We start from the raw sequence: 26,174 nt of genomic DNA, 5'->3' as shown, positions 1-26,174 counted from the left end.
TAAATATATATGATATTAATAGGATATAATATATAAATAATTTAACGCTCATCACTCAAATGAAACCACTCAGACTTACTTAACTTCCTTCTAGTTAACTTAAGCTGCCTTAATTCATTCGCTTTTATCTTTCTTCCTGTTTCTCAATAAGCAACCTGGAAAATGCTAAATCTTCACTTTAGTCTAAAAAATCACAATTTTATTTAAATGTCAGCGCAAATATAACTGTTGCTAACCTATCACAGGCTTATTTTAATTATCCTCTAATTCTTTCATCTTCTGATAACTAAAATACATCAAATACTAATAATTTAATACTACGTATATCTTCTATCACAGACTTAGGTGCTATAATTGAGTCTTCCAAAGCGGATAATATTGTTTAAGATTTGCTTATTTAAGACATAACCATAGAATTATTTTAATTATTCATCTACTATTTAAGTAGCAAAATTTCTTATTCTTATACTTACACCAAGTTTTACAATGTATTAGAGTTTAAGTTTTATTTTAGTGTTATTAGATCTTATTTTGTTTCTTATAAGTCTTTTTACACTTATTTAAGAGTATTTATAGAATTATCTCTTTCTCTATGTGCTAGTAATAATTCTTCTGCTTATTATTATAGTTAGGTTTAATAAAATTCATCTTTATTGTCAAGTTGAATTTATGTTTCAGAAAGCTTTTACTTGAAAATTTTACAATCTTTATTTAAATTTTTAAGAGATTTTTCTAAATCATTAACATGCTATTAAGATTTAATTATATTAGTCTGTTTTTGATCATTTTACAGGTTCGATTATTAAGTTGTATTAATGTTGCTATCTAATTGTTTTTCTAAAAACTTATTAATATCCAATAACTTTAAATTCTTTTCCTACTATCTTTTTAGTAACATATTAAGTTCAATATTTTATTCTCGAAGATCTTATACCTAAGTTTGCAGATTAAACTGTATTTTAGTAACTTCTTAGTTTTAATGTTACTGTTATCTGAGATCAAATTTAAGTGTATCATTTTGATAATCAATCACATCAATCAAATCATAAGTCAAAATAGTCTATGAACTAGCTGTAATATTACTATGATCCGGTAGTTGTGTGTCTTTTATATTTTGATATCTAAGTAATTATTTTGTTAGATTCAAATTTTCAGATTCAAATAACAACAATTGTTATTTAAGCTATTATTTTTAGCTTTGAATATCTGATATTAAGTTATTTAACTATACTACTGTATCTTCTAGCTCCTAAGCCTTTTGCTAGAGCTCCACCGTTTCGTTGCGTAAGACACTCACCTGCGAATCGACGAGGGCACTAGTTTGCAATGATACCGGCAAGGCGTACTGTGACATTTGCATAGACTTGTCGGTTGCCTGCTTCCCTTCATAGAATAACTTGGTCTCCTCCAGCTAGACTTAAAGTCCATCGACTTCCTGCTGAAGTGCGCAATGCGACTACTCTTTTAACATCAGCACCTACTAGAAGTTCTTCAGCTCGAACCCCGCTTCCTTATTTATCATGCGTAGATGCTCTATTTCCTATTGTAATGTTTAAATCGTCGTGACACCTTGCTACTATTCAGTAACTAGTGAGTTGATATGCTCCATAAGTTTAGTTTCGTTCATGCGCTACTCTGTAGATGCTGAGATATTTTATTGCTTTTCGGCAATTAGTTTGTCAACCATTGCCTATGTATGAACTAGTTCCTCCCTTAAATTTCCAATCGTTTTCTAATTGCCTTCAATAGTTTTAGACTCATTCAGCACTGAGTATCTCAAATCCTCTAACTGCCCAGTAAGCTAAGCATTTTCAGAGGCAAGATTTTATATCTACCTCTCTCTGGTATCCTTGTCCTAAGTAACTTTTACAAGTTACTCTGTTTACTTATCAACATGAGCTTCTAGCTCCTAAGCCTTTTGCTAGAGCTCCACCGTTTCGTTGCGTAAGACACTCACCTGCGAATCGACGAGGGCACTAGTTTGCAATGATACCGGCAAGGCGTACTGTGACATTTGCATAGACTTGTCGGTTGCCTGCTTCCCTTCATAGAATAACTTGGTCTCCTCCAGCTAGACTTAAAGTCCATCGACTTCCTGCTGAAGTGCGCAATGCGACTACTCTTTTAACATCAGCACCTACTAGAAGTTCTTCAGCTCGAACCCCGCTTCCTTATTTATCATGCGTAGATGCTCTATTTCCTATTGTAATGTTTAAATCGTCGTGACACCTTGCTACTATTCAGTAACTAGTGAGTTGATATGCTCCATAAGTTTAGTTTCGTTCATGCGCTACTCTGTAGATGCTGAGATATTTTATTGCTTTTCGGCAATTAGTTTGTCAACCATTGCCTATGTATGAACTAGTTCCTCCCTTAAATTTCCAATCGTTTTCTAATTGCCTTCAATAGTTTTAGACTCATTCAGCACTGAGTATCTCAAATCCTCTAACTGCCCAGTAAGCTAAGCATTTTCAGAGGCAAGATTTTATATCTACCTCTCTCTGGTATCCTTGTCCTAAGTAACTTTTACAAGTTACTCTGTTTACTTATCAACATGAGCTTCTAGCTCCTAAGCCTTTTGCTAGAGCTCCACCGTTTCGTTGCGTAAGACACTCACCTGCGAATCGACGAGGGCACTAGTTTGCAATGATACCGGCAAGGCGTACTGTGACATTTGCATAGACTTGTCGGTTGCCTGCTTCCCTTCATAGAATAACTTGGTCTCCTCCAGCTAGACTTAAAGTCCATCGACTTCCTGCTGAAGTGCGCAATGCGACTACTCTTTTAACATCAGCACCTACTAGAAGTTCTTCAGCTCGAACCCCGCTTCCTTATTTATCATGCGTAGATGCTCTATTTCCTATTGTAATGTTTAAATCGTCGTGACACCTTGCTACTATTCAGTAACTAGTGAGTTGATATGCTCCATAAGTTTAGTTTCGTTCATGCGCTACTCTGTAGATGCTGAGATATTTTATTGCTTTTCGGCAATTAGTTTGTCAACCATTGCCTATGTATGAACTAGTTCCTCCCTTAAATTTCCAATCGTTTTCTAATTGCCTTCAATAGTTTTAGACTCATTCAGCACTGAGTATCTCAAATCCTCTAACTGCCCAGTAAGCTAAGCATTTTCAGAGGCAAGATTTTATATCTACCTCTCTCTGGTATCCTTGTCCTAAGTAACTTTTACAAGTTACTCTGTTTACTTATCAACATGAGCTTCTAGCTCCTAAGCCTTTTGCTAGAGCTCCACCGTTTCGTTGCGTAAGACACTCACCTGCGAATCGACGAGGGCACTAGTTTGCAATGATACCGGCAAGGCGTACTGTGACATTTGCATAGACTTGTCGGTTGCCTGCTTCCCTTCATAGAATAACTTGGTCTCCTCCAGCTAGACTTAAAGTCCATCGACTTCCTGCTGAAGTGCGCAATGCGACTACTCTTTTAACATCAGCACCTACTAGAAGTTCTTCAGCTCGAACCCCGCTTCCTTATTTATCATGCGTAGATGCTCTATTTCCTATTGTAATGTTTAAATCGTCGTGACACCTTGCTACTATTCAGTAACTAGTGAGTTGATATGCTCCATAAGTTTAGTTTCGTTCATGCGCTACTCTGTAGATGCTGAGATATTTTATTGCTTTTCGGCAATTAGTTTGTCAACCATTGCCTATGTATGAACTAGTTCCTCCCTTAAATTTCCAATCGTTTTCTAATTGCCTTCAATAGTTTTAGACTCATTCAGCACTGAGTATCTCAAATCCTCTAACTGCCCAGTAAGCTAAGCATTTTCAGAGGCAAGATTTTATATCTACCTCTCTCTGGTATCCTTGTCCTAAGTAACTTTTACAAGTTACTCTGTTTACTTATCAACATGAGCTTCTAGCTCCTAAGCCTTTTGCTAGAGCTCCACCGTTTCGTTGCGTAAGACACTCACCTGCGAATCGACGAGGGCACTAGTTTGCAATGATACCGGCAAGGCGTACTGTGACATTTGCATAGACTTGTCGGTTGCCTGCTTCCCTTCATAGAATAACTTGGTCTCCTCCAGCTAGACTTAAAGTCCATCGACTTCCTGCTGAAGTGCGCAATGCGACTACTCTTTTAACATCAGCACCTACTAGAAGTTCTTCAGCTCGGACCCCGCTTCCTTATTTATCATGCGTAGATGCTCTATTTCCTATTGTAATGTTTAAATCGTCGTGACACCTTGCTACTATTCAGTAACTAGTGAGTTGATATGCTCCATAAGTTTAGTTTCGTTCATGCGCTACTCTGTAGATGCTGAGATATTTTATTGCTTTTCGGCAATTAGTTTGTCAACCATTGCCTATGTATGAACTAGTTCCTCCCTTAAATTTCCAATCGTTTTCTAATTGCCTTCAATAGTTTTAGACTCATTCAGCACTGAGTATCTCAAATCCTCTAACTGCCCAGTAAGCTAAGCATTTTCAGAGGCAAGATTTTATATCTACCTCTCTCTGGTATCCTTGTCCTAAGTAACTTTTACAAGTTACTCTGTTTACTTATCAACATGAGCTTCTAGCTCCTAAGCCTTTTGCTAGAGCTCCACCGTTTCGTTGCGTAAGACACTCACCTGCGAATCGACGAGGGCACTAGTTTGCAATGATACCGGCAAGGCGTACTGTGACATTTGCATAGACTTGTCGGTTGCCTGCTTCCCTTCATAGAATAACTTGGTCTCCTCCAGCTAGACTTAAAGTCCATCGACTTCCTGCTGAAGTGCGCAATGCGACTACTCTTTTAACATCAGCACCTACTAGAAGTTCTTCAGCTCGGACCCCGCTTCCTTATTTATCATGCGTAGATGCTCTATTTCCTATTGTAATGTTTAAATCGTCGTGACACCTTGCTACTATTCAGTAACTAGTGAGTTGATATGCTCCATAAGTTTAGTTTCGTTCATGCGCTACTCTGTAGATGCTGAGATATTTTATTGCTTTTCGGCAATTAGTTTGTCAACCATTGCCTATGTATGAACTAGTTCCTCCCTTAAATTTCCAATCGTTTTCTAATTGCCTTCAATAGTTTTAGACTCATTCAGCACTGAGTATCTCAAATCCTCTAACTGCCCAGTAAGCTAAGCATTTTCAGAGGCAAGATTTTATATCTACCTCTCTCTGGTATCCTTGTCCTAAGTAACTTTTACAAGTTACTCTGTTTACTTATCAACATGAGCTTCTAGCTCCTAAGCCTTTTGCTAGAGCTCCACCGTTTCGTTGCGTAAGACACTCACCTGCGAATCGACGAGGGCACTAGTTTGCAATGATACCGGCAAGGCGTACTGTGACATTTGCATAGACTTGTCGGTTGCCTGCTTCCCTTCATAGAATAACTTGGTCTCCTCCAGCTAGACTTAAAGTCCATCGACTTCCTGCTGAAGTGCGCAATGCGACTACTCTTTTAACATCAGCACCTACTAGAAGTTCTTCAGCTCGGACCCCGCTTCCTTATTTATCATGCGTAGATGCTCTATTTCCTACGTCTATTATTAATTATTATTTTGATGATCATGTAATGTTAGTTCATAATTTATTATTTTTTCTTATAAAAGAAGTATTTTGTCATTATATTTTTCTTACTACTATAATGATTTAAAACTATCTATTAAATACTATTAGGTTTATGACACTTAATTTAATAGATTATAGTTTTGTTATTATTAACTATATGTAATTTTGAAATCGTCTAACTGTCCCAATTACTATTTTATTTCATTTAGTACACTAAAATTATCATTTTTATTACCACTATTATTATGAATAGAATTTATAGCTGATGCTATATCATCATTTTACTTCTTTACTTCTTCAACAATATTTATATTTTCCGAAAATGCAACAACATATTGTTATATTAATCTGTCTTTCTCAGCTTATAATTATTAGAATTCAGTATCTCTATCTCTTAATTATTAGATCTCTTTCTCTAAATCTTGTATTTTAATAACAAAATATTGATTTTCTTTCTCTTTTTCTATCTCTATCTTTTTCTAATAGTTTTCATGCCGTTTAATCTATCCTTAAAGTTAAATCTTAAGATCTTTCAATAGATCATTTTTAAGCACATTTTCATTGATTAATGATTCGTTTTGTTTAGTCATTTAACATAATTATTGGTAATACCCTTTATCTTGTTCAGCAAAACTACCACTTTCTCGTCTTGATTTGTTACTTTCCCGTCTTGAAATCTCAGAAATTTTTAATTTACTTGAATATTCAATAACCTAATCCATATTTATAAATTTTTAATCAAATATATCATTAAGTTATTTGATTAAATACTTTTGATCTAAAATTCGATCTAACTGGATACCGATCTCATCAACATATTAATCTCTTTAAATTTCTGATTTTTGATGGAATTTATCAAAATTATGTTTCAAAAGTACTTATTAAATATTATTTTTCATATTATTATTACTACTTAATTTACATTATTGATCATTTACTTACTTTCTTAAACTATCATTGAATTCACTTAACTCATTTAATGATTATTATATCTATTGCTAAGTTTTTACAGTAAATTATTTGTTTTATTATTAAATTTAAAGCTTTGACACAATATTTTCAAGTTTTTGAATTTTATTTTACAAATACTTTAACTTCAAAGGTAATAGCTCAAAATCGAAGCGTAATATCTTGAAATCTATATGTTATTGCATATGGTTTTAACTTTTTGCTAAATCTTTGAACGACTAATGAAGTAGTTAAATAGCTTAAGCAGTAACAGCTGATACTACAGGAGCATCTAATGTTGACTTTGATCTAGAAGATCTATTTAGTAAGGATTTTTTATAATGAGTCTATAAGGTAGGTGTGCGTGTTAACTCTGATATCTTTAAATTATCCATTGTATTCTTCACAATTTTTACATAGATTAGATATAATAATAATGATAATCCTAATATTCTACTTTGAATATAATATTCTATAAAAATACTTATATTTAAACTAACAATTATCTTATCGTATATCGAGTTATTTATTGCAATAAAATAAGTATACACAAGTGTCTATAAGAATATCTAGCATTGACTTAAAACTGTAAACATAGCAATATAAAATACTATTACATTTATATTTTTTCACAACAATGTTCTACAAATAAATTATTAATATATAGGGTATTTGACAGAATATTGTTTTCACTCCGCCAAAATGTCAATTGTGTAAAAACTTTAATAGCAATCTCCCTATCGAAATAGATCTAAATCTCAGCAAATTACTCGAGGAGTTAGTATAATAGATACCAATTAAAATGCGATAACTTCACTTTAATGTTCATTTAATGAAATACTTGGATAAAAAAGTCAATTTTCAAGTATGTTTACCTCTTTAGTATAAGAATAACCTCCTGATATATATAATATTTCAAATTTGTTATAAGAGAAACTTCATTTACTAGATAAGTAAGTATTATCATTAACTAATACATTTTCAATGCTATAACATTTATTTTTATTTTCTTAATCAGAGAATCGAGATACAAAAGTATAATTATAGGAATATCAAGAACACAACATGACTCTCATATCTAAATGTAGTGATAATACAAATTTCGAGTTTATTTTATCTGAAATAGCGAATACACTTTAATGCCAAGAGCAAGATATAATTTAAAATATATTACTATTATTTGGGTAAATTGATGAATTTAATAATTAAAATAATTGTAAATAGCAATAAATTGTTTCATTATAAGACTAATTAACCTAAGAATCTAACCAATTGTAAAACTAAACTTCAATAGTTACTAATTTACTACATCAGAATGAGTAATTAGTGAGACAAAATCTAAATTTAAATACAAAAATGCTTGAATATGAGGAATAAGAAATATAAAGTAGTAAATTACATATTTAGTATGAGACGTTGAAATATAATTATGAATTAATCCAATAGGATTTAAATTTATTATAATCTGAAAAATAGTCCTTACAAGATTAGCTTCTACTGATAACTATAAAAGCTAACCATGTTATAGAAAAATATGATTAAAGTTCTGAGACAGAGCATTTTATTTGTAGTAGAATTATTTAAACTGAACTATCATTTTAAAACTTAATAAATTAGTAATAACTTATAAAAGAGTAAGATGAGCTCATTAAAGAAGTAACATTAAAATTATAATAAGCAAAAGAAGACTCACATTAACTTAAAAAAAAAGTAGAATTTGTAAATTAATAAAATGAAAACCTATTATGCTAACTTAAATCTAGCACAGAATCTATTAAATAGCCCATTCAAAATTAAGATAATTCAAGCATACTAGATAGTAATTAATTGACAAAGATTGTGGAAATAAATTAAAAACTAGAATATGAAGTCGAGTAGCTAACAAAAAAGATAAGAACTCTTTATAGTAGAGAGACAGATCAAAAAGAAGAACTGTAAAATATAGCTGATAAATTAACTTAACTAAAAGCTTAGTATGTATAAAAATAGGAAGAGATTGATAAGATGGAATATAATTTTACTAATTAAAGTCGCATTCATTAATAATAAACTGAAGATTATTAAAATTAAATCTAGCAAAAATAATTGTTGTATGAGCGAGAATCATAAAATTTTACAGAGGAATTATAGATTGTTTCTTAAAAACTTATTAGAGCCAAAGATTAAGTTTTCTAAATAGAATTAGAAAAGGATCGGTAAATTTAGCAGTTAAAGCAAGATTAATAGCAAATAGTATATAATAGTAATATTTTGGCTAAAAATATTCAAGATTAATAAAATATAGAATGTAAAGAGTTAAAACACTAATAGTTAGAACTAGAAAAAGTAATTTTACTGAAAGATAGAGAAATACTTTAATATTAGAATTCTGCTAATAATCATGAAAATATATTAAACTCATAAGTTAATTAATTAAAAGAAAGTCATAATATAAGTTAAAAAACATTACGTTAAGCTGAAAATAAAATCAAAAATTTGGAATAATAAATATTAAAATTTTCTAAATTACTCAAGAATATTGATTAATGTTTAAATTTACCTAATTTTTATGATGAAACAAAAGATTTAACTAATATTATAGTAGATATTATATCTGAACAGGTCTAGATTTCAGAGGAATTAAGTTTAATATAACATAAATGCTAGCAATTATAAAATGATCATGAAATACACTTTAATAAAATGTCAAATTGTTAGTCAGATCAATAAAAATTACTATAACAACAGGTATTGAATTAGTAAACTATTGTTTAAGTTGATAGATTGAAAAATTAGGTCAGTATTATTGAATAACAAAAAAAAGATGCTATTGTAGTCATATAGTAATTAGAATTTAAACTAGAAGAAATTATCAAAGAACATTAAATCATAGAAGCTAGTCTATAATAATAATTGAGTCAAAGCAATGATTTAACTACGAAATGCTAGGATGAAAAAATTGGCTAGGATTAGTTGTTATAATCTAATCATAAAAGTATTAAGATTCTAGAACTCAGGTTATTCTCTTAGCAATAGCATATTGAGTAATTATAATAATAGTCTGAGCTCATTTAATAACATAATATGGATCTTTAATAGAGCTCTATGAATTCTAAGTAAGAAGAAATGAATATTTTGGAATAGTAAATTGAAGATATGTTAAATAATTCATAAATAGAAAGATAAAGTATTAGTGTATAGCTGTAATATGCCAAGGATTAAATTGATGAGCTATAAAAAGTAATCATATAAAAAGAAAATATTATCATTTTGTAGAAAAACTAGTTAGAATAAACATCAGCTACTATTGATAATTTATAATCTAGTTCTTTTATTATTGAGAAAAGTTAACTGAGTATGAAGGAAACAAGTAAACAGTCAATTTTCAATAAAGACTTTGATCTTAAAAATCAATAAATAATATAATTATAAAAAGATTTAGATTATACTATATAAAGCATTACGGATACTAATACATAATAATTAGTCAAACAATGCTTAGATCTGCGTCGTTAGTTATAAGAATAAAAATTACTTATTAGATCACATAATAATTTAAATAGTTCTTTTAGTACATTATAGTTATCTTTTGATGAAGATTATTAGACATCAAATTCATCTTTAATGATTAAACTACGATAGGAAAATAGGGATTTACTTTAACAATTAGATTAATAGAAATATTTAATAAAAGTGCTTAATTAGAGATAGAGCAATTAATAGTGTGAGTGATTGAAATATTTATTCAAGTATATAATTGTTTGTTCCTTTAAAAAGAATACCTGGATCACTTTATCATCTCTCTTCTCAACATGCCAGCTGTCCTACAAATAGCTATAATAGCCCTTAAGCCCCAATCATAATGATCTTATTTCGATAGTAGTTCTCTATTTAAACTATATAATGTAGTGAATTTTTTTGCTAGATTTCGTGCAGAAATAAAACCATTTGATACTAACATAATCTCTGTAATTTAACAAAAGTCAGGAACAACCATAGCTACACCTCTGAATAATGCTTTTAAATTATCTGGAAGCTCAGTTCTACCAGCATAACCAGGATTCATTGTAATAAAATATCCGACGTCAGAATTAAGTCGTGTAGTTGGATTTTCTTCATCTTAATCTAATGAGAAAAATATTTTTTAAGCCCTAATTGCATCTAGTACTGTTTTAACTTACATTGCAACAACTGATAATACTTCAACTTCTATTCTATTAAATTCATCAAAGCAGCCCCATGAACCAGAAATTGCCAGCCCGTAAAAAATGGAGCCTAATGACTTAAAGTCCATCTCAGGTGAACAGTTGAACACATATACCATTCTACCCAGTGCCTTACCTAAATCCTTTGTAGTTTCCGTTTTTCCTGTTCCAGCAGGCCCTGCTGGGGCTCCCCCCAGCATAAGATGAAGGCTTTATGTCAAGGTTATGTAACAACGATCCGTTAATGGTGTGATAACGAGTCTAGTATTATTGCCTAGATACTCATAACTGTATTAGAACCTTGCATCACAGATTGTTGAAAAACATGTATCTGTATAATGAAATTTGAGTTAACATTACCACTAAAATGCGTTCGGTGTATCTACTTTTTATTTTGCTAAATCACTAACAACATCCTTATTATGTACTTCAATTGTGCATATGGTTGATATTTTCTGTCTAAATTACTTGTCTTACGTTGTTTAAATAAGTTTAATATATTCCAGCAGCTACTCGTTCTATTTCTTATTATATTCTTTTACAGCTACATCGTCCCCTAGTTCAGCTTTCTCCAAAATAGCAAAGGTTTCTTGAGTCCATACAATTTAAAGTGCTAGAAGTGTTATTTGTGCTGGAAAATTATTCAAAAATGCTAATTTATCATTATTTTCTGCAATAAAAATTAAAGCTTAGTTAATTAATTGCATTAAGGAGTTTCTGGAAGATACCAAAAATTACTCCATCCATATTTCTACTGGACCAATTAGGTGTATTTCTGGGAAATTAACTTTTTCTCCTTCAGATGATTCCATACCAATAGTTTTATCCCCGTTCCATAACATATTTTTAGTATTATCGGTTAGTTTTGACAAGTGCTTTTCAACTAAAATTGGCTAGTTACTTTTTGAGAGGATATCTAATAGATCAACAGATGAAATGAAGAAAAATCTTGGAAAAATTTTTCTTTTCTGGTCAAGGTAGTCATTTAATTTTTTCTCACACGTATGCAGGTTTAATTAAATTTCCTCTAATGAACCCAAAAAGTTTTCTTTAATTGCTAATTATAATGCTACTGGATGATAGATAGCATATTTTATTTCCGTAATATATCTACTGTGTGCTTTCTAAAAAATGATGGTTTCCTCTGGCATTTACTATTTTATATCGTCTGATAGCATAAAGATTGGATATAAGTAAGACCAAACTTTTTAGTCATTCAACCAAGTTTGAATTACTGAGTCTAATATAACTAATTTATTTTACCATTCTTTAAATCTTGGATGTGAATCTGTTAACAATTTATTCGCTAACATTTAACCTAATGTCATCAAATCTGATTCTAATGTATCATTTAAATCTTCTGATATCATGATAGAATATAATTGAGATTCTTTATCTTTTAAAACATCATCTACTGTCATAATTTATCCAGTTTAATCGCCTACTCTTATAAAACTGAATTCTTGAACTTACCAAAAACTACCTAAATTACGCATATACTCCACTATTGTTAATTCTTTTTCAGCTTTTGCAACAACTGTTACTATTTCTTCTTCGAATTCGCCTAAACCTAATTATACAATCTCGTTAAATGACATTTACAAATTAATATCTTTACCTGTTATTTCTTTAATTTAATTTATATGCTTCTCTTCTACAGCGGGAGATCGTAAATTATTTATAATAGGTAAAAGTTTTGAAAAATTTTTCAAAAGGTTATCTAAATATTTATAATACTCAAATTTTCTTGCATTCTTATTTATATTCTTGAATTCTTTAGTTAAGGCTTTAATATTATCTTCTAATATTTCAGTATTTATTGTTTTAAATAATGATTTTCCAAATTCTGAAAACCATGTTTAAATCATATCGCCAACATCACGTGTTGTCTTAAGAAGTTTTAGATCATTTTTAAGTTGATCAATAATATCTATCTCTGGAATCTTTTATGTAGAAAAATCAAATATTTTCAACTTCTCATCATAGATTAAGGCTTTAAGTAATAAATTTTCAATATATTAATATACATTATCAATTAAACAATAAGCTTCATCATTATCTTAAATACTAAATGCTTGGTTTTATAAATATTTCTCTTTATAGATTGTTATCTCTTGTGCGAATTCATAATATTATTCTTAATACAATCCTCCTTATTCTTACTATTTTGAATAAATATATTCTTGTTGTTTAAGACAAACTTATTTTACATTTATCCATTTGTTAGGCTAAGTTTCAATTAGCTTTTCTAATTATTCAGGATAATTTGCTTCTAGAGATTTTAGCAACTACAATGTATTCTTAAGAGGTTCAAACTTTTAATTAATTACTCGTTCCTCAGATTTAACTTACTTATATGTTCTTAGCAATTACTCAAAATCTAAACCCATTGGTATTTATTCAGCTTTTTATAACAATGTAAGAGATTCATCGAAAAATCGTTCATAATTTTCCAGTTGTTGTTATGTAGAGGTTACTAAATGCTACAGGAACATCTATTTAAAAAGATCAGAACTCTATTGCAGTTACCTTCTTACGGGTCTGAAGTTAAGTAAAATCCACCCTAATCTTTTTTATAAAGGTAAGTCTGCGGATAATTCCTCTCCAATTTGTTGAAACCTTTTTAAAGTATCGTTAAAATCATACAGATCTGGTTCTCTATAGTATTAGACATCTATTTCTGACTTAATAGTGGTAACTTCATCTTCACCTTAAATCTACTATTCTCTAATAACTTTTTAAGTTTCTTATAATTTTGATTCTTCTGGAATACCTTGCCAATTTATATTAGGTCCATATGTTAAATAGCTTTACAGGAATTATTTTTTGTCTATTTCATATAAATAATAATATTTTTATAGAATGTTCATTTCTTCTTAAACAAGCTTACACCTTCTTTAAATTTTATGTCTAATCTTATTCTTTTAACTGGTCACTTCTTAAGCAGTTTAACAATAAATAACATAATTTTTATATTCATTTTACCTTAAATATTTTTAATCTACATATTCACTTAAATTAGGCAAGTATTTACCTAATTGGCAAATTTCATCAAATATATTTAAAAATAATTTTTCTAAAGTTATTCGCCCATCAATATCAGTAATACTAGGATCACATAATGCTATTGGGGGTCTTAATATAGCTTAAATTTCAATTGAATGTTAAGCATTTTCATTTAAGAGATTTTATTTTTAAAATAGATCACAATAGGAAAACTATTCAGATTCATCTATTTAACTCATCAACTTACTTGATAAAAATAAAATTAATTATATAAGTTAGTTTGCAAGTGTTTAGGTTTAAAACATTAAAAAATTATCCCAATTTTATAAATTACTATCTGTAACAGATTATTTAATTTATGACAGTTATTCAATTGTATTATCAAAATGTTTTTCTTTAATAGTGTTAAACTTTATTGGGATCTATTTTTAGATGTCCACTAAATTAAATAATGATTTAATTTTAATAAATAATTATAACTAAGTCAGCTATTTAACAATTTAGTCTTAAGTTTTAAAAAACTGGCGCAGTTACAATACTTTCATATTAAGTGATGATATAATGTCTAATTTATCAATAAATTCTTAAATAAGATAATCCGCTGAATTCCATTTTAGATTATTTTTATTTAGTTAGATCACATCTATAATTTGTTCCAACTCATAGTAAAATAATGGTTTGGTTATTGAAGATAAATTTTTTTAAATATAATTAAATTCTTCAAATTTTATATTCAGCTCATTTTAAATATTTACAAACCGGGAATGTTAATAAATAATTTCAACTAAATTTTCAGGTATAATAAATCCTAGCAGGGAAAAAGAATGTGCGTCTTAGAAAAAATCTTTAATAGCAGAATGATAATTAAGTGTTAGAGTATATTTTTCGTCTAATTCTTGATGTCTTTAAATTTTTATTAAATCCGTTTCAATATTAATTGATTCAATGTTAACTAAATATAATTAATTACTAAGTTAAAACTATATATCATTTTATTGTAGCCATTATTAAAATAATTCTTGATTTTTGTTATTCTGATTGGTAGAAATTTACTAAACTTATTTTTCAATGGATTATAATTTTTATTAAACCTAATCATCATCAATGGATTCATATATCATTTATACCTTCTCAAATTGTTCAAGAATAACTTACTATAGTTATATATTATATCTTACTTATTCAGAAAATAAAACAGTTTTATATTTTTCAGAAATAAGTACTAATTTTTCTTGCATAAAAATTAGAAATTTTTTCTAAAATTATGAAAATTATTTTATTATAGTTGCTTTTAATACACTTTTTTCTAATATACCATAAAATTGTTAAATAACTGCACAATAAAATTCTATTTTATTATCTTATTAAAGAGTCATTTATAAAATTCCAATTAATCTTTTTTCCCATTCTGTAAATTATCTTAAAAATTCCATATATACCTTGTCAAATTTATTTTAAGTTATATCAGTAGGATCGTAATCTGGTTCTTATAAAATCATTAGTCTATTGATGAATTAATTATAAATTTAGGTAACTTAATGAAATATTAATTCTCCGTTTTATCCTCCAACTTCTAATTTTTCTAACTTCATCAGATTTATCCAGATTTATAACATAGTTTTGATATCATTCAATCTGTTATAAAATTAGTTCAAATTTTAAAATAATTCTTTTGCAAATGGCCAAGAGGATAGGTAATGAATGTCATAAATTTATATAATTTATTTGCACAGTAAAATTGCTTTATTAACCAAAGGTAATGAATCTATTGGATCTGCCTTTAAAATATTATCAAACTCTAAAAATTATTAAATAGTTTTAATTAATTAGTTAATAAAACTTCTAAAGAACATCTTTATACGCTCTTGATTATTATAGTATAACGAATTCTCAGTAATTATTGAGCAGGCTTTAAAGAATGTGTTAGTAACTTTGGATAGTTGCGATATATCCTCAAGTAAAGCAAAAATCTCTTCTAAGGGCTTAAGAAATAATAAATTATTATCACATTCAGTAATTTTATTTTTCATAGTATCCAATGTTTTGCCTATAACTTCTAACAAAGGTGATTTTTAATTAGTTAAGAATCGTTTAAGAGATAATACTTTAATATGTTCAAATTATATCTCTAAATCTTATAAGTTGGATAACTTACTGGACCAAAATAATAACTCCTCGTGTGGATATTGAATAAGTAAATTGTAATTAATTTCTTAGAGTATTATTTTATTCCAGGTTAATAAGTATTATTCGGCTTCTCTCAAACACTATTATGTTTCCACTGTTCTTTCAGGACCAATATTAGTCTAAAACAATGAAGGAACTTTGCTGTACTTATTACTAATTTTATTATATATTTCATCTGGTAATTCTGGTAATACCGGAGCAACCCCTTATTCTGGTCTAGACAATTATAAATAAAGCTTTGATAATGTAGAATGTGTGGTAAGCCTAACACTTTCAGGTAAATCATCTGTAAACTACTAAAACAAAGGTCCATATAATAATTATAACTTACCAATTGTTTCTTTTGAAGCTAAAGTATACTATTAAAATATCATCTTAATATTATTTATTTAAATTTTTTCTTAATCTGAAAATTTTGCAAATGCTAGTGCATATTTTTTAAACTCTGATGGAGCTTCCCTTTCTAGATGTAAATTATCCTATTTATCCAAATAAATAAATATTTAATTTACTTCTGTTGACTCAAAATATTATAACAATGTTTCATATACATCCAATTAGTCTATTAATTTATTCCATTTTTCTTCCCTAGGTTTGAGAGTTTAAATAACTCTTTATTTCAAAAATAATATTCTTCCATCCTCGCTATCCATATGAGTGAAAAGAAAATTTTATATTTAAAACTATATAATATGTATAAAATATTAAAAATGGGGATTACTGGGCTAAATGAAAACATGACTGGATAGCAGACATCACTAAAATCTCTTTAAAATAAATCTATTGGTATAGATGGTCATTGTTTATTACATAAAGCTGCTTAAAATTTTTCTTAATAGCTTTTAATTCATAAATCTGTTATTGAGATAGCAAATTAAACTTACAAGTATTTACTACAATTTGTAAAATACTCTAAATATACAATATTAGTTTTTGATGGAGGTTATTTACCAGCTAAACGTCCTACAAATGAAGCAAGAAAAATTAATAGGGATAGATCCTTAAAAGAAGCAATATCATCATCTGGTTCACATCAAACAAAATTATTATAAAAATCAATTAGTTTTACTTTTGAATAGGTAAAAGATGTTGCTGAATTTCTAATTTCAAAATTTCAAAATGAGTAGTTTTACTGTTTTCTATCTCCATTTGAAGCAGATGCTTAACTTGCATTTTTGAATAGAACAAACCTTGCAGATGTAATTATTACTCTAGACTCTGATATTTACTTATATGGAGTAGATTAGGTACTTTTTAATTATAACTTTGGATTAAATTCTGGAAAATTGGTATTAAATTGTGAAAATACGTTATTTACTGAAGTGTAATAACTGAAAAACTGTTCTATCCTTAGTGGATGTGATTATCTTGGGAGTTTAAAAGGTGTTGGATTGAAAAAAGCGTAATAGGCTATTTTATAAGGTTAAACTGCACTTGCTGGCAGTGAGATATTAAAAAAAGGTAAAAATCGGGATTTTCCAGAAGGTATTGTAAACATGAGTTAATATTAATAAAGAATTTTAGAAGCCTTAGTTGTATTTTAATATTAACGTGTTTATAATCCTATTGACAATAATATTCAGATGCTATCAGATTGTACGCAGGACTAGATCTTATTAGATAAATTTGGTGATATAATAGGAGAGTAAGACAGTCTTTTTAATGTCTTTAGAAATAGTAAAATAATTTAAGATAGCTGCTAATAATTAAGAATAGATTTGAAGCATAATTTTATACATATTGGAAACAATCTTTAAATTATTGAAGCAGAAAAGCTTAATGTAGATGCATTAAAACTTCATATAATATAAAGTGACAGGTTAGAAACCTAGTATTAACTATCAGTAAAAATATAGTAGGTATAAAAACCTGAAATAGTCAGTAAATATCATACTAATCTAAGTAATAATAATTAAATTAATTATGATAGTATTTAATTTGAAACTTAAATCTATACTAGTATTTTAGATGCAAAATTTCTTTAGTGATATATTTATTTAAAAATTCAACTATTTTCAAATTAATATATTTTATAAAATAATTTAATTATATGTTATATATTTATGTAATTATAATTTTCCCGGGTTAACTTTAGACTTAATAAATATTATATTATGTTTGAAATTATTTTATTTTTCCCTTCTCTAAAACCATGACATAGCCAGCAAACTATGATCACATACCTACTTAGAATTTATTTGTATCTATTTGTGGCCTTATTGGTGCTGGAAAGTCTACACTAGCCACAGCATTAGGAAAACATTTAAATGTACCAGTTTATTATGAACCTGTTGAAGAAAACGTTTATTTAGAAGATTTCTATACAGATATGAAAAAATATGGGTTTGCTATGTAAATTTACTTATTTACTAAACGCTTTTCTTAACATTAAACGATAATTTGGAGTGGAAAGTCTGCAGTTTAAGATAGATCAATTTATGAAGATACTATCTTTGCAAAAGTATTAATGAAGTAAGGTAATATGACTGAACGTGATTATGGAACATATTTAGAGATGTTTAGGTAATGTAGTAACTTTCTTAAGCATCCTAACTTATTAATTTATTTAGATGTTTCCCCAGAAGAAGCTGTAGAAAGAATCAAGTCTAGATCCAGAAATTGTGAATCTAGCATTCCAATTGAATATCTTTAAGAACTATATAACGAATATCAAATTTTCATAGATGATATTAGCAAACGAATTCCGGTAATAAAGGTTAAATGGGATAAATTTCACACTGCTGATGAGGTCGCACTAAATATTTTGAATGAATATAAGAAATAAAAAAGAATCATCGAGGTTGATTTTTCCACTAACATTGAAGTCGATGAAAAGGATGGATTTGGTGCTTGGTTTTTCTGATTAAATTTACATATATAATATTATTTTTTCTTTCCACAAAATGTCATAATAAGTATCTAAATTTGAATTCGTCTCGTTAGACCTAGACAATCCTTCCACTAATCCATATAACCCTAAACTGTTAATTAAACTTACAATGGCCAAGGATCTTTTTTGCTCCGAGTTACCTAGAATGCCTAAAGACTACGTAACTCGGCTTGTTTTTAATCCATATCATACTACATGTATGCTCTTTGAAAATTCTGAAAATCCACTTCTTGGTGCTATTTGTTATCGCCGTTTCAAGCCAGAGAAGCTTGCAGAGATTGCCTTTTGTGCTGTAGCATCGACCCGTAAATATATGGGAATTGGGGCTAAAATTATGAATTATTTAAAAGATTAACTCATTTTAGATGGATACACTGATATAGTTACATATGCTGATAACTCTGCCATAGAGTATTTTTCAAAGTGTGGGTTTTCCAAGAAAATTTATCTTTAAGAAAATATATGGCATGGGCGTGTAAAACATTATGACGGTGCTACTTTTGTATAGTGTAAATTATATAGTGGAATTAAATATAGTGAGGTAGGGAAGCTAGTTCAAGATCAGCGTATGATTATTTTGAAAAGATTGGGAATTACTATGAATTAGTGTAGCTAAGAAATAGTTGATGATTTACCTGAGTTGGATAGATTGAAAAATGCAGCATTGTATGCAATTATGTAAGTTTCTGGTCAAAATAATTCAACAGTGTTCATTCAAGAGATGTAATTAGAGTGGGCTGTTAATATTGTATGGAACGATTTATCGCTTATGATTGAAAAAGCCAAATAGTATTTTTATCGAACTAGGGGTATATTTAAAGAACATTCTAAAAGTATTCATGAAAGATGTGTTAACTATAATGGAGACACCGCATAGATAACTAAATTAGCTAAATAAGTTCACGAGTAATTGCTCATTTGCTTTGATAAAGCGTACGAATAAAAACTGGGAGCTGATGATTTGATTTTTGATTTGGTACGAGTTGAGTGAAAAATATTCTATATTATACGTGAAATAATATAATTTATAAATGGAGTAATCTTTTTATTTATAAACTAGCTTAGGAGAAATTTATACTTGTTTCAAACCGTCATAAATTAAAAAATTAATCATTATGGTTCATGGTGTGGCTGGGACTAGAAATTCGATATTTTTTAGATAGATACCATTTTAATCTTAATTTGCAACTGTACGATTTGACTTTTTAGGGTAAGGAAGGTCAGAAGGAGAAATATATTTCTCATATTCATATCTTGTATAATAATTGGAAGAGTTGCTTACAGATAAGATATTTCAAGAGTATACCGAAAAAATATTTATTGGGCATTCAAAAGGAGCCACTGTATCAATGTTTGTAGCTAAGAAATATGAAACTGTAATAGCTATAGCTCCAAGATTTTTCTTAAATTAATTTTACGGAATGACATAGACGTAAATTTAAGAAATACGTTTAGGTAAAACCTTATTTCCTATTTTTGGGGGGAAAAAAATAAAATTTAGCAAATAAGATCTGATCGAATTGGAAAATTATGATCTTCATTAGTTATTGTCCTTAAAAATGTTGAAATTAATTGTAATAGGAGGCAAAAACGATGATATAGCTTCATATGATCATATTTAGGAATATTAATAATATGGGCAAATTTATTATTATGATTATGGACATTTTGATTTTGAAATTGATTGTTTAAATTAATTAACCTATATTTTAGGTATAAATTGATTCAATATAAAATTATATACTTTATTTAAACCACAATTAATTTTATTATTTAAGTAATTCTAATGCATTTTCAATATTTTATAAATGGCAGAAGAAAACTTTTATATTCCTACAACTGCAGGACATGTATATGCATGTTATAAAGATTCTGAATCATAAAAGCTAGTAGTTATGATACATGGATTGGCTGGTACACGTAACTCTGTATTTTTTAGAGATATTCCTTAATTTACTCAGCATGCCACACTACGATTTGATTTTACTGGGTAAGGAAGATCGGAGGGAGAAATATAGTTTGGATTTGCTCCCTAACTTTTATAACTGAAGGAAGTATTAGCTAGTCAGACATTTTAAAAATATACAGAAATAATTTATATTGGACATTCTAAAGGAGCAAATCTTGCAATATTAACTGCTTTGCCTGGTTCAACTGTTGTGGCAGTTGCTCCAAGATTTTTTGTCAATTAGTTCAACGGTACTGATGTCTAAGATTAAATTGATAGTGTCCGAAAAGGGACGACACTGTAAAAAGAATTTTTTGGCAAGAATATTAGTATCACAAAATATGATATCGATGAATTAGATTCTTTAAACTTTGATTTAATATTGTAAGAAAAAGTGCTAAAGCTATATGTTTTATCTGGTAATAAAGATGAATATACGGAAGGCTTACAAACAGATAAATTTAAGGAATTTAGCATTGATGGTGTCTAGAAATATGATTGTGGTCATTTTGATTTTAAGTTTGATGAACTAAAAAACAAATTATCAAAAATTATCTGAATTATATTGGTTTTATATTATAATATATAGTTTGTTTTATAAAAGAATGGAAATTTAACTTAAAGAATAAACAATTTTGACTAGGGATAATCTTATAACTACATTAACCAACTTAGAGTAGAAAATCGTAGATCTTTCTATAATTATCGAAGCTAAATTAGAAAGTAATGATGAATAGTAAGACCAACTATTTAATTTTAAGTCTAAAAATATTTAATTAGCTATTAATGTCATATTTAGAGCAAATTGTATTGCATCATCTATAGCTTTTACTCTATTTATTCTTTCAATATTTACATTGTTAGAAGTGGTCACAATGACATTTCATTAACTGTAAATTATTGCCTTCTTCTTGCTTTCTCTAACAATCATATGGGTTATTGTTCTAATTCTAGTTACAGTGGAATAGATTTCTTGCCTTATTAATAGAACCGCGAGAATTAAAATTATGAGTTACCTATATTTCTCCCTAGTTATGCTTTTTGCTTTAATTTACACCGAAATAGAAGTTGGATCTCCCAATTCTTTTAACGGAATCAGCATAGTCAACTACACTGGCTGCCTACGCACAATTTAGTAGTATTTTGACTTTATTTATTTTAGCTCAGTGTGCTAGTCCTCTGTCGGCTTCGGCGACATCAACCCAAGGGTAGCATTGTCGAGATTTTTTGTATTTCCCCAAACGCTTATTTCCGTGGCCTATTTGTCTATCCTGTTTTCGAACTGGATCTCGTGAGTGAGTAAATTGTCGATCACATCAAGCCTTCCGCCATAACTTTTTCCGCATTTTCGCTGTTTCCGGCATCGTTCCAGGCCTGCGCTGTCTCCGTCATGATCAGAATTCTCTCTGCTATCTCAATAACGCTCCTACCGGGCCTAATGCCCCCAATTCCCTTCAGTGCGCTATTCAGATAACCAGCAACGTCCTCAGGGCGCCCGCAGCTCTTATTGGCAATTGCAAGCAGCCGGTTGATGTACCACTGGCTCTCACTGGCCCTGGAATCGCTAAATTCGATCTGGTAAATCTGTTCGCTGAACGCGATAATTGGCATTAGTTAGGGTACCAAACTGATCGATTTGAGGATCTTAGAAGCCAAAAGAGCATAGTACGTTGCCCTCTCGGCGTGCGGATTCAGCAACGATTGGGCGATCGCGACGGCAATTTCACCGCTAGCCGGCAAACTTGATCTGTTCACGCACTCACATATTTTGACTCTAATTTGGTTTTTAAATTCATCGTCTTCTGTCAGAGTCAAATTGTGTGCAAGAATGAGCGAAATTCCACGCCAGGCAGTCGATTCTGTTGAGTCGAGTTAAAGAGTTCTTTAGAAGCAAGATAAAGCCGTTTAGAAGTCGTTCTGGTACAGATATAGCATTCCTGAGGTCGACAGTTAACGCGGGTTTTAGTAGTCCAAATTGATGTATTTTGACGTTAACGATGTCAAAATTTCAAGGATTTCTAGAGGATTTTTAATCTATATTTCTGCCAAATAATCTGTAGTTAGTTGGTTTTTCAGGTAATTAGGTGTAAAATCAGTAAGATTTGGTTAAATTTAATGGAAAATCCGCTTTGCTACGTTAATTTCATCATCGGATGGTGGAGAAAATGGGCGAGGGAAAGCTACTAAGTCAAGAAGAGGTAGATAGCGAATTGAAAGTCTAGAAAGAGCAAAAACGAAAGACTAATCGTTTTGTAGATCGATGGAAAGAGTTTTGCAGTCCAAAATACCGCAATATCCTTTATAGTTCTCTGACTAAGCAGCTAACGACAGAGATTATAAGGCCATGTCAAAAGATACTCTAGAATTGAATAAAATTGTTGAGAATGTCTAATCTGACAAAAGTACTGCTAAGTCATTCGAAATAATCATGTCATCTGGGAATAACTACTTTTTCTTCTAAGTTGGTGTATAATTACTCTTTACAGAATCCGTTAAATTTTTAAATGATGTATGAGTCGAAATTGCCAGCTATTGCTTTGATGGTAAACGCCCTTAAATAGCTGCACATACAAGTAGTTATGGTAATTTTCCAGGATGTTTTAAAAATTAGGGAACCTTATGATTTTACACACAAGACAATGCTACACTCGCTAACACACCAGGAACTTAATCAAGTATTGGTTCTATTAAATCTAAAAATGAAGCATCAAGTGATTCATCTGATTATAAATATGACAATATTTTTAGAGGGTTATTTTCGGAGGTTTTAGGTTATTTTTATTAATATAACTATTTAAGCAGAACATTACGCATTTCATTGAAATATCCTTCTATATATAATATTCTAGCACTTAATAATGCAGATTTTGTTTAGATAATATGGAAATGGCGCTTTTGATCTATATGAATTTCAACATCATCTTCAATATCAACTTGCAAGTCTTTATCGCAACTAAATCTCTCATCAAACATATATGTGAACTTGCTTACTTATTATACCTAATTCTATATTTAAAATTCATTCTACATATTTTATAATACAATACTTGCAAATCTACTACTTCCACGGAGAATAAGCCACTCACACAGTGCTAATTTCAAATTAACTATAATAACTTCATCAGAGTCATGTTTGGTGATTGCTGAGAAATATTCTTGGCTTTTATTTACCTTTCTAATATAATCTGTTAAAATTAGCTCCAATTCTTTGAAAAGCTTATTTTAAAGCAGTTCTAATAAGCAATAACTTAGTGTTTTGATCATTATACTTTCTTAAACATTTTCTAATTCAAAAGAATAAATGTCTTTATAAAAATGTAAAAATGTAAGTGCAAACTCTGGATTTTCTCCTAATGCAACTAGCTCAGCAGCACCAAGCATGGAAAGTTCAAATAGGTAAAGCTTAGATTCATTTAATATCTATGATAGTGAATATGCCCTAATTAAACTTCTCATTAATAGCTGCGTATTTTTAGAAATAATTGCACACTTAAGACCACCTAAAACTGCTTATTCTAATAGAACGGTGTGTTAGTGCTAACTTCGTGAACGTCTTTCACGTGTAAGAGCTGATCCAAAAAGTAGTTATGCACGTTATGCATCCTAAATATTTTAAGATTAAATTAATACTTCGCCAAAATTAATAAGTTCTTCTGCCGACTTTTCATTAATATTAAGTTGCTTTACAGCTTATTGTGAATTAGACATAATAATTGCATGTTTTTCTGCCATAGATGTATTTGGCATAATTTAATTAATTTCATTCATATATTTCTTGACAAACGGCTTTAGTACATCTATAACACTATCTTGTGTAGACCTAGCATATGCCTCTTTAATATCTTCCCGCAATCTAAAACATACCTGCTCAATTGGTGTCATAGAGTCTAATGAAGGTGGTAAAAAAGAATCCAGTACCATTCGCTTGGTTAAAAATGTCTTATTTTTGAGAATTAGTTTATTTGCAGGTGTAATCGCCTCATAAATTGATTATATTATTTATTTTTCACTTCTGATTAACTCAGTGTGCTTCAAACTCAAAGAAATGCCCATCAATCCATAATTTGAAGTAATAATATTATAATATTATGATGGCTAAGTCTTCTTTTTGTCTTTTGGATCAATTTCTGGTATCTTATTTTACTTTTCAATTTATTACTCAGTCATTTCTAGTTTAATATCTTAGCTTATAATTTATTTTCTTAAAATTTCGCTAAAATCCATTTCACAAGTGCATTCAAAGTCTTCAATAATAACATCTAAACTTGCCCAAAACTAAGAAGGTTTAATGTTAATTTTAGCTTTTTTTGTTAAATTATTTCTAAGTTACTACGCTTCTTCGTCAGATAATAAGTACGTTGAATAATTATTAACAAATTACTCCTATAATAAAAATGTAGGCATTGTTTCGATAGTAAAATTAACCTGTTGGACAAAGTTTTTAGGATCAATTTTCTTTTTGGGGTCAGTATTTGAACTTATTACCTGATCATTGTGTAATAGGATAGCCTACGTAAATGAGCTGCTAATTGCTTCTTTTAATATATTTAATATATCTACGAAATCGGCTTACTTAACTTGTTACTGGGCGAAAGTTGTAAATTTTTACTAATATTATAAATAATCAACCTGCTTCATCTTTTCAAAGCCCTTTGCATCACCAATAACTTGATATAGGTTCAAAAAACTTTAATCAGCTAACTAGTTATCTACAAAACTAGTAACTTATGGAAAATTAATATAGTTAAATTAATTTTATGCAATGGTTAAAATATCATCAATATTTTCTATTGAGTCTAAAACTTCATTTTTAACTGTACTAAAATAGCCATTTACTAACTCTAATTTTCGTTAGCATGGTAACTCAATTTCAACCTAATAATTACAAGGAACTAATCCCTTAAAATTAGACGATTTAACATTTTTTAAATTACCAGGTATTTAGATTCCACCAATAGCAATATTAAAAGGTTAATAGTTTAATTTTTTATAATTTAATATACGGAAATCAACGTCAACGAATAATACAGAATTTGTGAAAACATTAAATTATAGCTATAACTTTTGAGTAAGATATTCTTCGTATTCTTCACCAACCAATGGATCTATCTTAACTTCACTGAACTAGCTAAAAGGTGCTAAAAGTAAATCCGAGTAACTAATACCGTCTGCAGGCTTTTTGGCTTTTTTCCCAGGATAAATAGAATTTAACACAACATAAAATGACTTCTTTAAAAACTTTTCAATAATATCTTTAGAATTTCCTTGTAAAGATATAGTTGCCGAAGTTTAACAAAATGTACCTTCGGAGAATGTGGTATGTGGAACAGATGCTGCATATAATTAGTTTTCAAAATAAATTGTAGGAAATATCATTGTTGGATCTGTAAGCATAGGAAAAGGCGTTAAATCCTTAATGCTAAAAGTAACTTACATATTTGCGGAATTGAAATTTTAATTAATTTATATATAAAATA

The 26,174-nt window shown here is 29.2% G+C and overlaps 10 protein-coding genes across 10 annotated transcripts; 7 read left to right on the top strand and 3 right to left on the bottom strand. All coding sequences in view use genetic code 6, as the record gives it.

Moving 5' to 3' along the window:
* Positions 1-55: 55 nt before the first annotated feature.
* On the bottom strand, positions 56-6,877 carry SS50377_25695 (uncharacterized protein; the record flags this gene model as incomplete). The annotated part of the gene is made up of 1 exon (XM_067909526.1): positions 56-6,877. The coding sequence occupies one exon, from the start codon at positions 6,875-6,877 to the stop codon at positions 56-58; it is 6,822 nt and encodes a 2,273-aa protein (XP_067762282.1).
* A 307-nt stretch (positions 6,878-7,184) lies between these two features.
* Positions 7,185-10,193, top strand: SS50377_25694 (uncharacterized protein; the record flags this gene model as incomplete). Its single annotated transcript, XM_067909525.1, has 1 exon — positions 7,185-10,193. The coding sequence occupies one exon, from the start codon at positions 7,185-7,187 to the stop codon at positions 10,191-10,193; it is 3,009 nt and encodes a 1,002-aa protein (XP_067762281.1).
* A 55-nt stretch (positions 10,194-10,248) lies between these two features.
* SS50377_25693 (Dynein heavy chain) lies at positions 10,249-16,512 on the bottom strand (the record flags this gene model as incomplete). Its single annotated transcript, XM_067909524.1, has 1 exon — positions 10,249-16,512. One exon carries the CDS (start codon positions 16,510-16,512, stop codon positions 10,249-10,251), a length of 6,264 nt encoding a protein of 2,087 aa, XP_067762280.1.
* A 57-nt stretch (positions 16,513-16,569) lies between these two features.
* SS50377_25692 (Exonuclease family protein) lies at positions 16,570-17,847 on the top strand (the record flags this gene model as incomplete). The annotated part of the gene is made up of 1 exon (XM_067909523.1): positions 16,570-17,847. One exon carries the CDS (start codon positions 16,570-16,572, stop codon positions 17,845-17,847), a length of 1,278 nt encoding a protein of 425 aa, XP_067762279.1.
* A 164-nt stretch (positions 17,848-18,011) lies between these two features.
* SS50377_25691 (Deoxynucleoside kinase / Deoxynucleoside kinase family protein) lies at positions 18,012-18,722 on the top strand (the record flags this gene model as incomplete). The annotated part of the gene is made up of 1 exon (XM_067909522.1): positions 18,012-18,722. One exon carries the CDS (start codon positions 18,012-18,014, stop codon positions 18,720-18,722), a length of 711 nt encoding a protein of 236 aa, XP_067762278.1.
* Positions 18,723-18,762: 40 nt separating this feature from the next.
* Positions 18,763-19,740, top strand: SS50377_25690 (Histone acetyltransferase GCN5; the record flags this gene model as incomplete). Its single annotated transcript, XM_067909521.1, has 1 exon — positions 18,763-19,740. One exon carries the CDS (start codon positions 18,763-18,765, stop codon positions 19,738-19,740), a length of 978 nt encoding a protein of 325 aa, XP_067762277.1.
* A 40-nt stretch (positions 19,741-19,780) lies between these two features.
* SS50377_25689 (Alpha/beta hydrolase family protein) lies at positions 19,781-20,473 on the top strand (the record flags this gene model as incomplete). Its single annotated transcript, XM_067909520.1, has 1 exon — positions 19,781-20,473. One exon carries the CDS (start codon positions 19,781-19,783, stop codon positions 20,471-20,473), a length of 693 nt encoding a protein of 230 aa, XP_067762276.1.
* An 84-nt stretch (positions 20,474-20,557) lies between these two features.
* On the top strand, positions 20,558-21,256 carry SS50377_25688 (Alpha/beta hydrolase family protein; the record flags this gene model as incomplete). The annotated part of the gene is made up of 1 exon (XM_067909519.1): positions 20,558-21,256. The coding sequence occupies one exon, from the start codon at positions 20,558-20,560 to the stop codon at positions 21,254-21,256; it is 699 nt and encodes a 232-aa protein (XP_067762275.1).
* Positions 21,257-21,302: 46 nt separating this feature from the next.
* On the top strand, positions 21,303-21,992 carry SS50377_25687 (Ion channel domain-containing protein; the record flags this gene model as incomplete). Its single annotated transcript, XM_067909518.1, has 1 exon — positions 21,303-21,992. One exon carries the CDS (start codon positions 21,303-21,305, stop codon positions 21,990-21,992), a length of 690 nt encoding a protein of 229 aa, XP_067762274.1.
* Positions 21,993-22,008: 16 nt separating this feature from the next.
* On the bottom strand, positions 22,009-26,133 carry SS50377_25686 (uncharacterized protein; the record flags this gene model as incomplete). Its single annotated transcript, XM_067909517.1, has 1 exon — positions 22,009-26,133. The coding sequence occupies one exon, from the start codon at positions 26,131-26,133 to the stop codon at positions 22,009-22,011; it is 4,125 nt and encodes a 1,374-aa protein (XP_067762273.1).
* Positions 26,134-26,174: the final 41 nt, after the last annotated feature.

This window comes from Spironucleus salmonicida, chromosome 6 (genome assembly GCF_000497125.1).
Source record: "Spironucleus salmonicida strain ATCC 50377 chromosome 6, whole genome shotgun sequence".
NCBI lineage: Eukaryota > Fornicata > Diplomonadida > Hexamitidae > Spironucleus > Spironucleus salmonicida.
Note: the sequence above shows the minus strand (reverse complement) of the source record. Positions and strands in the feature narration are given on the sequence as shown.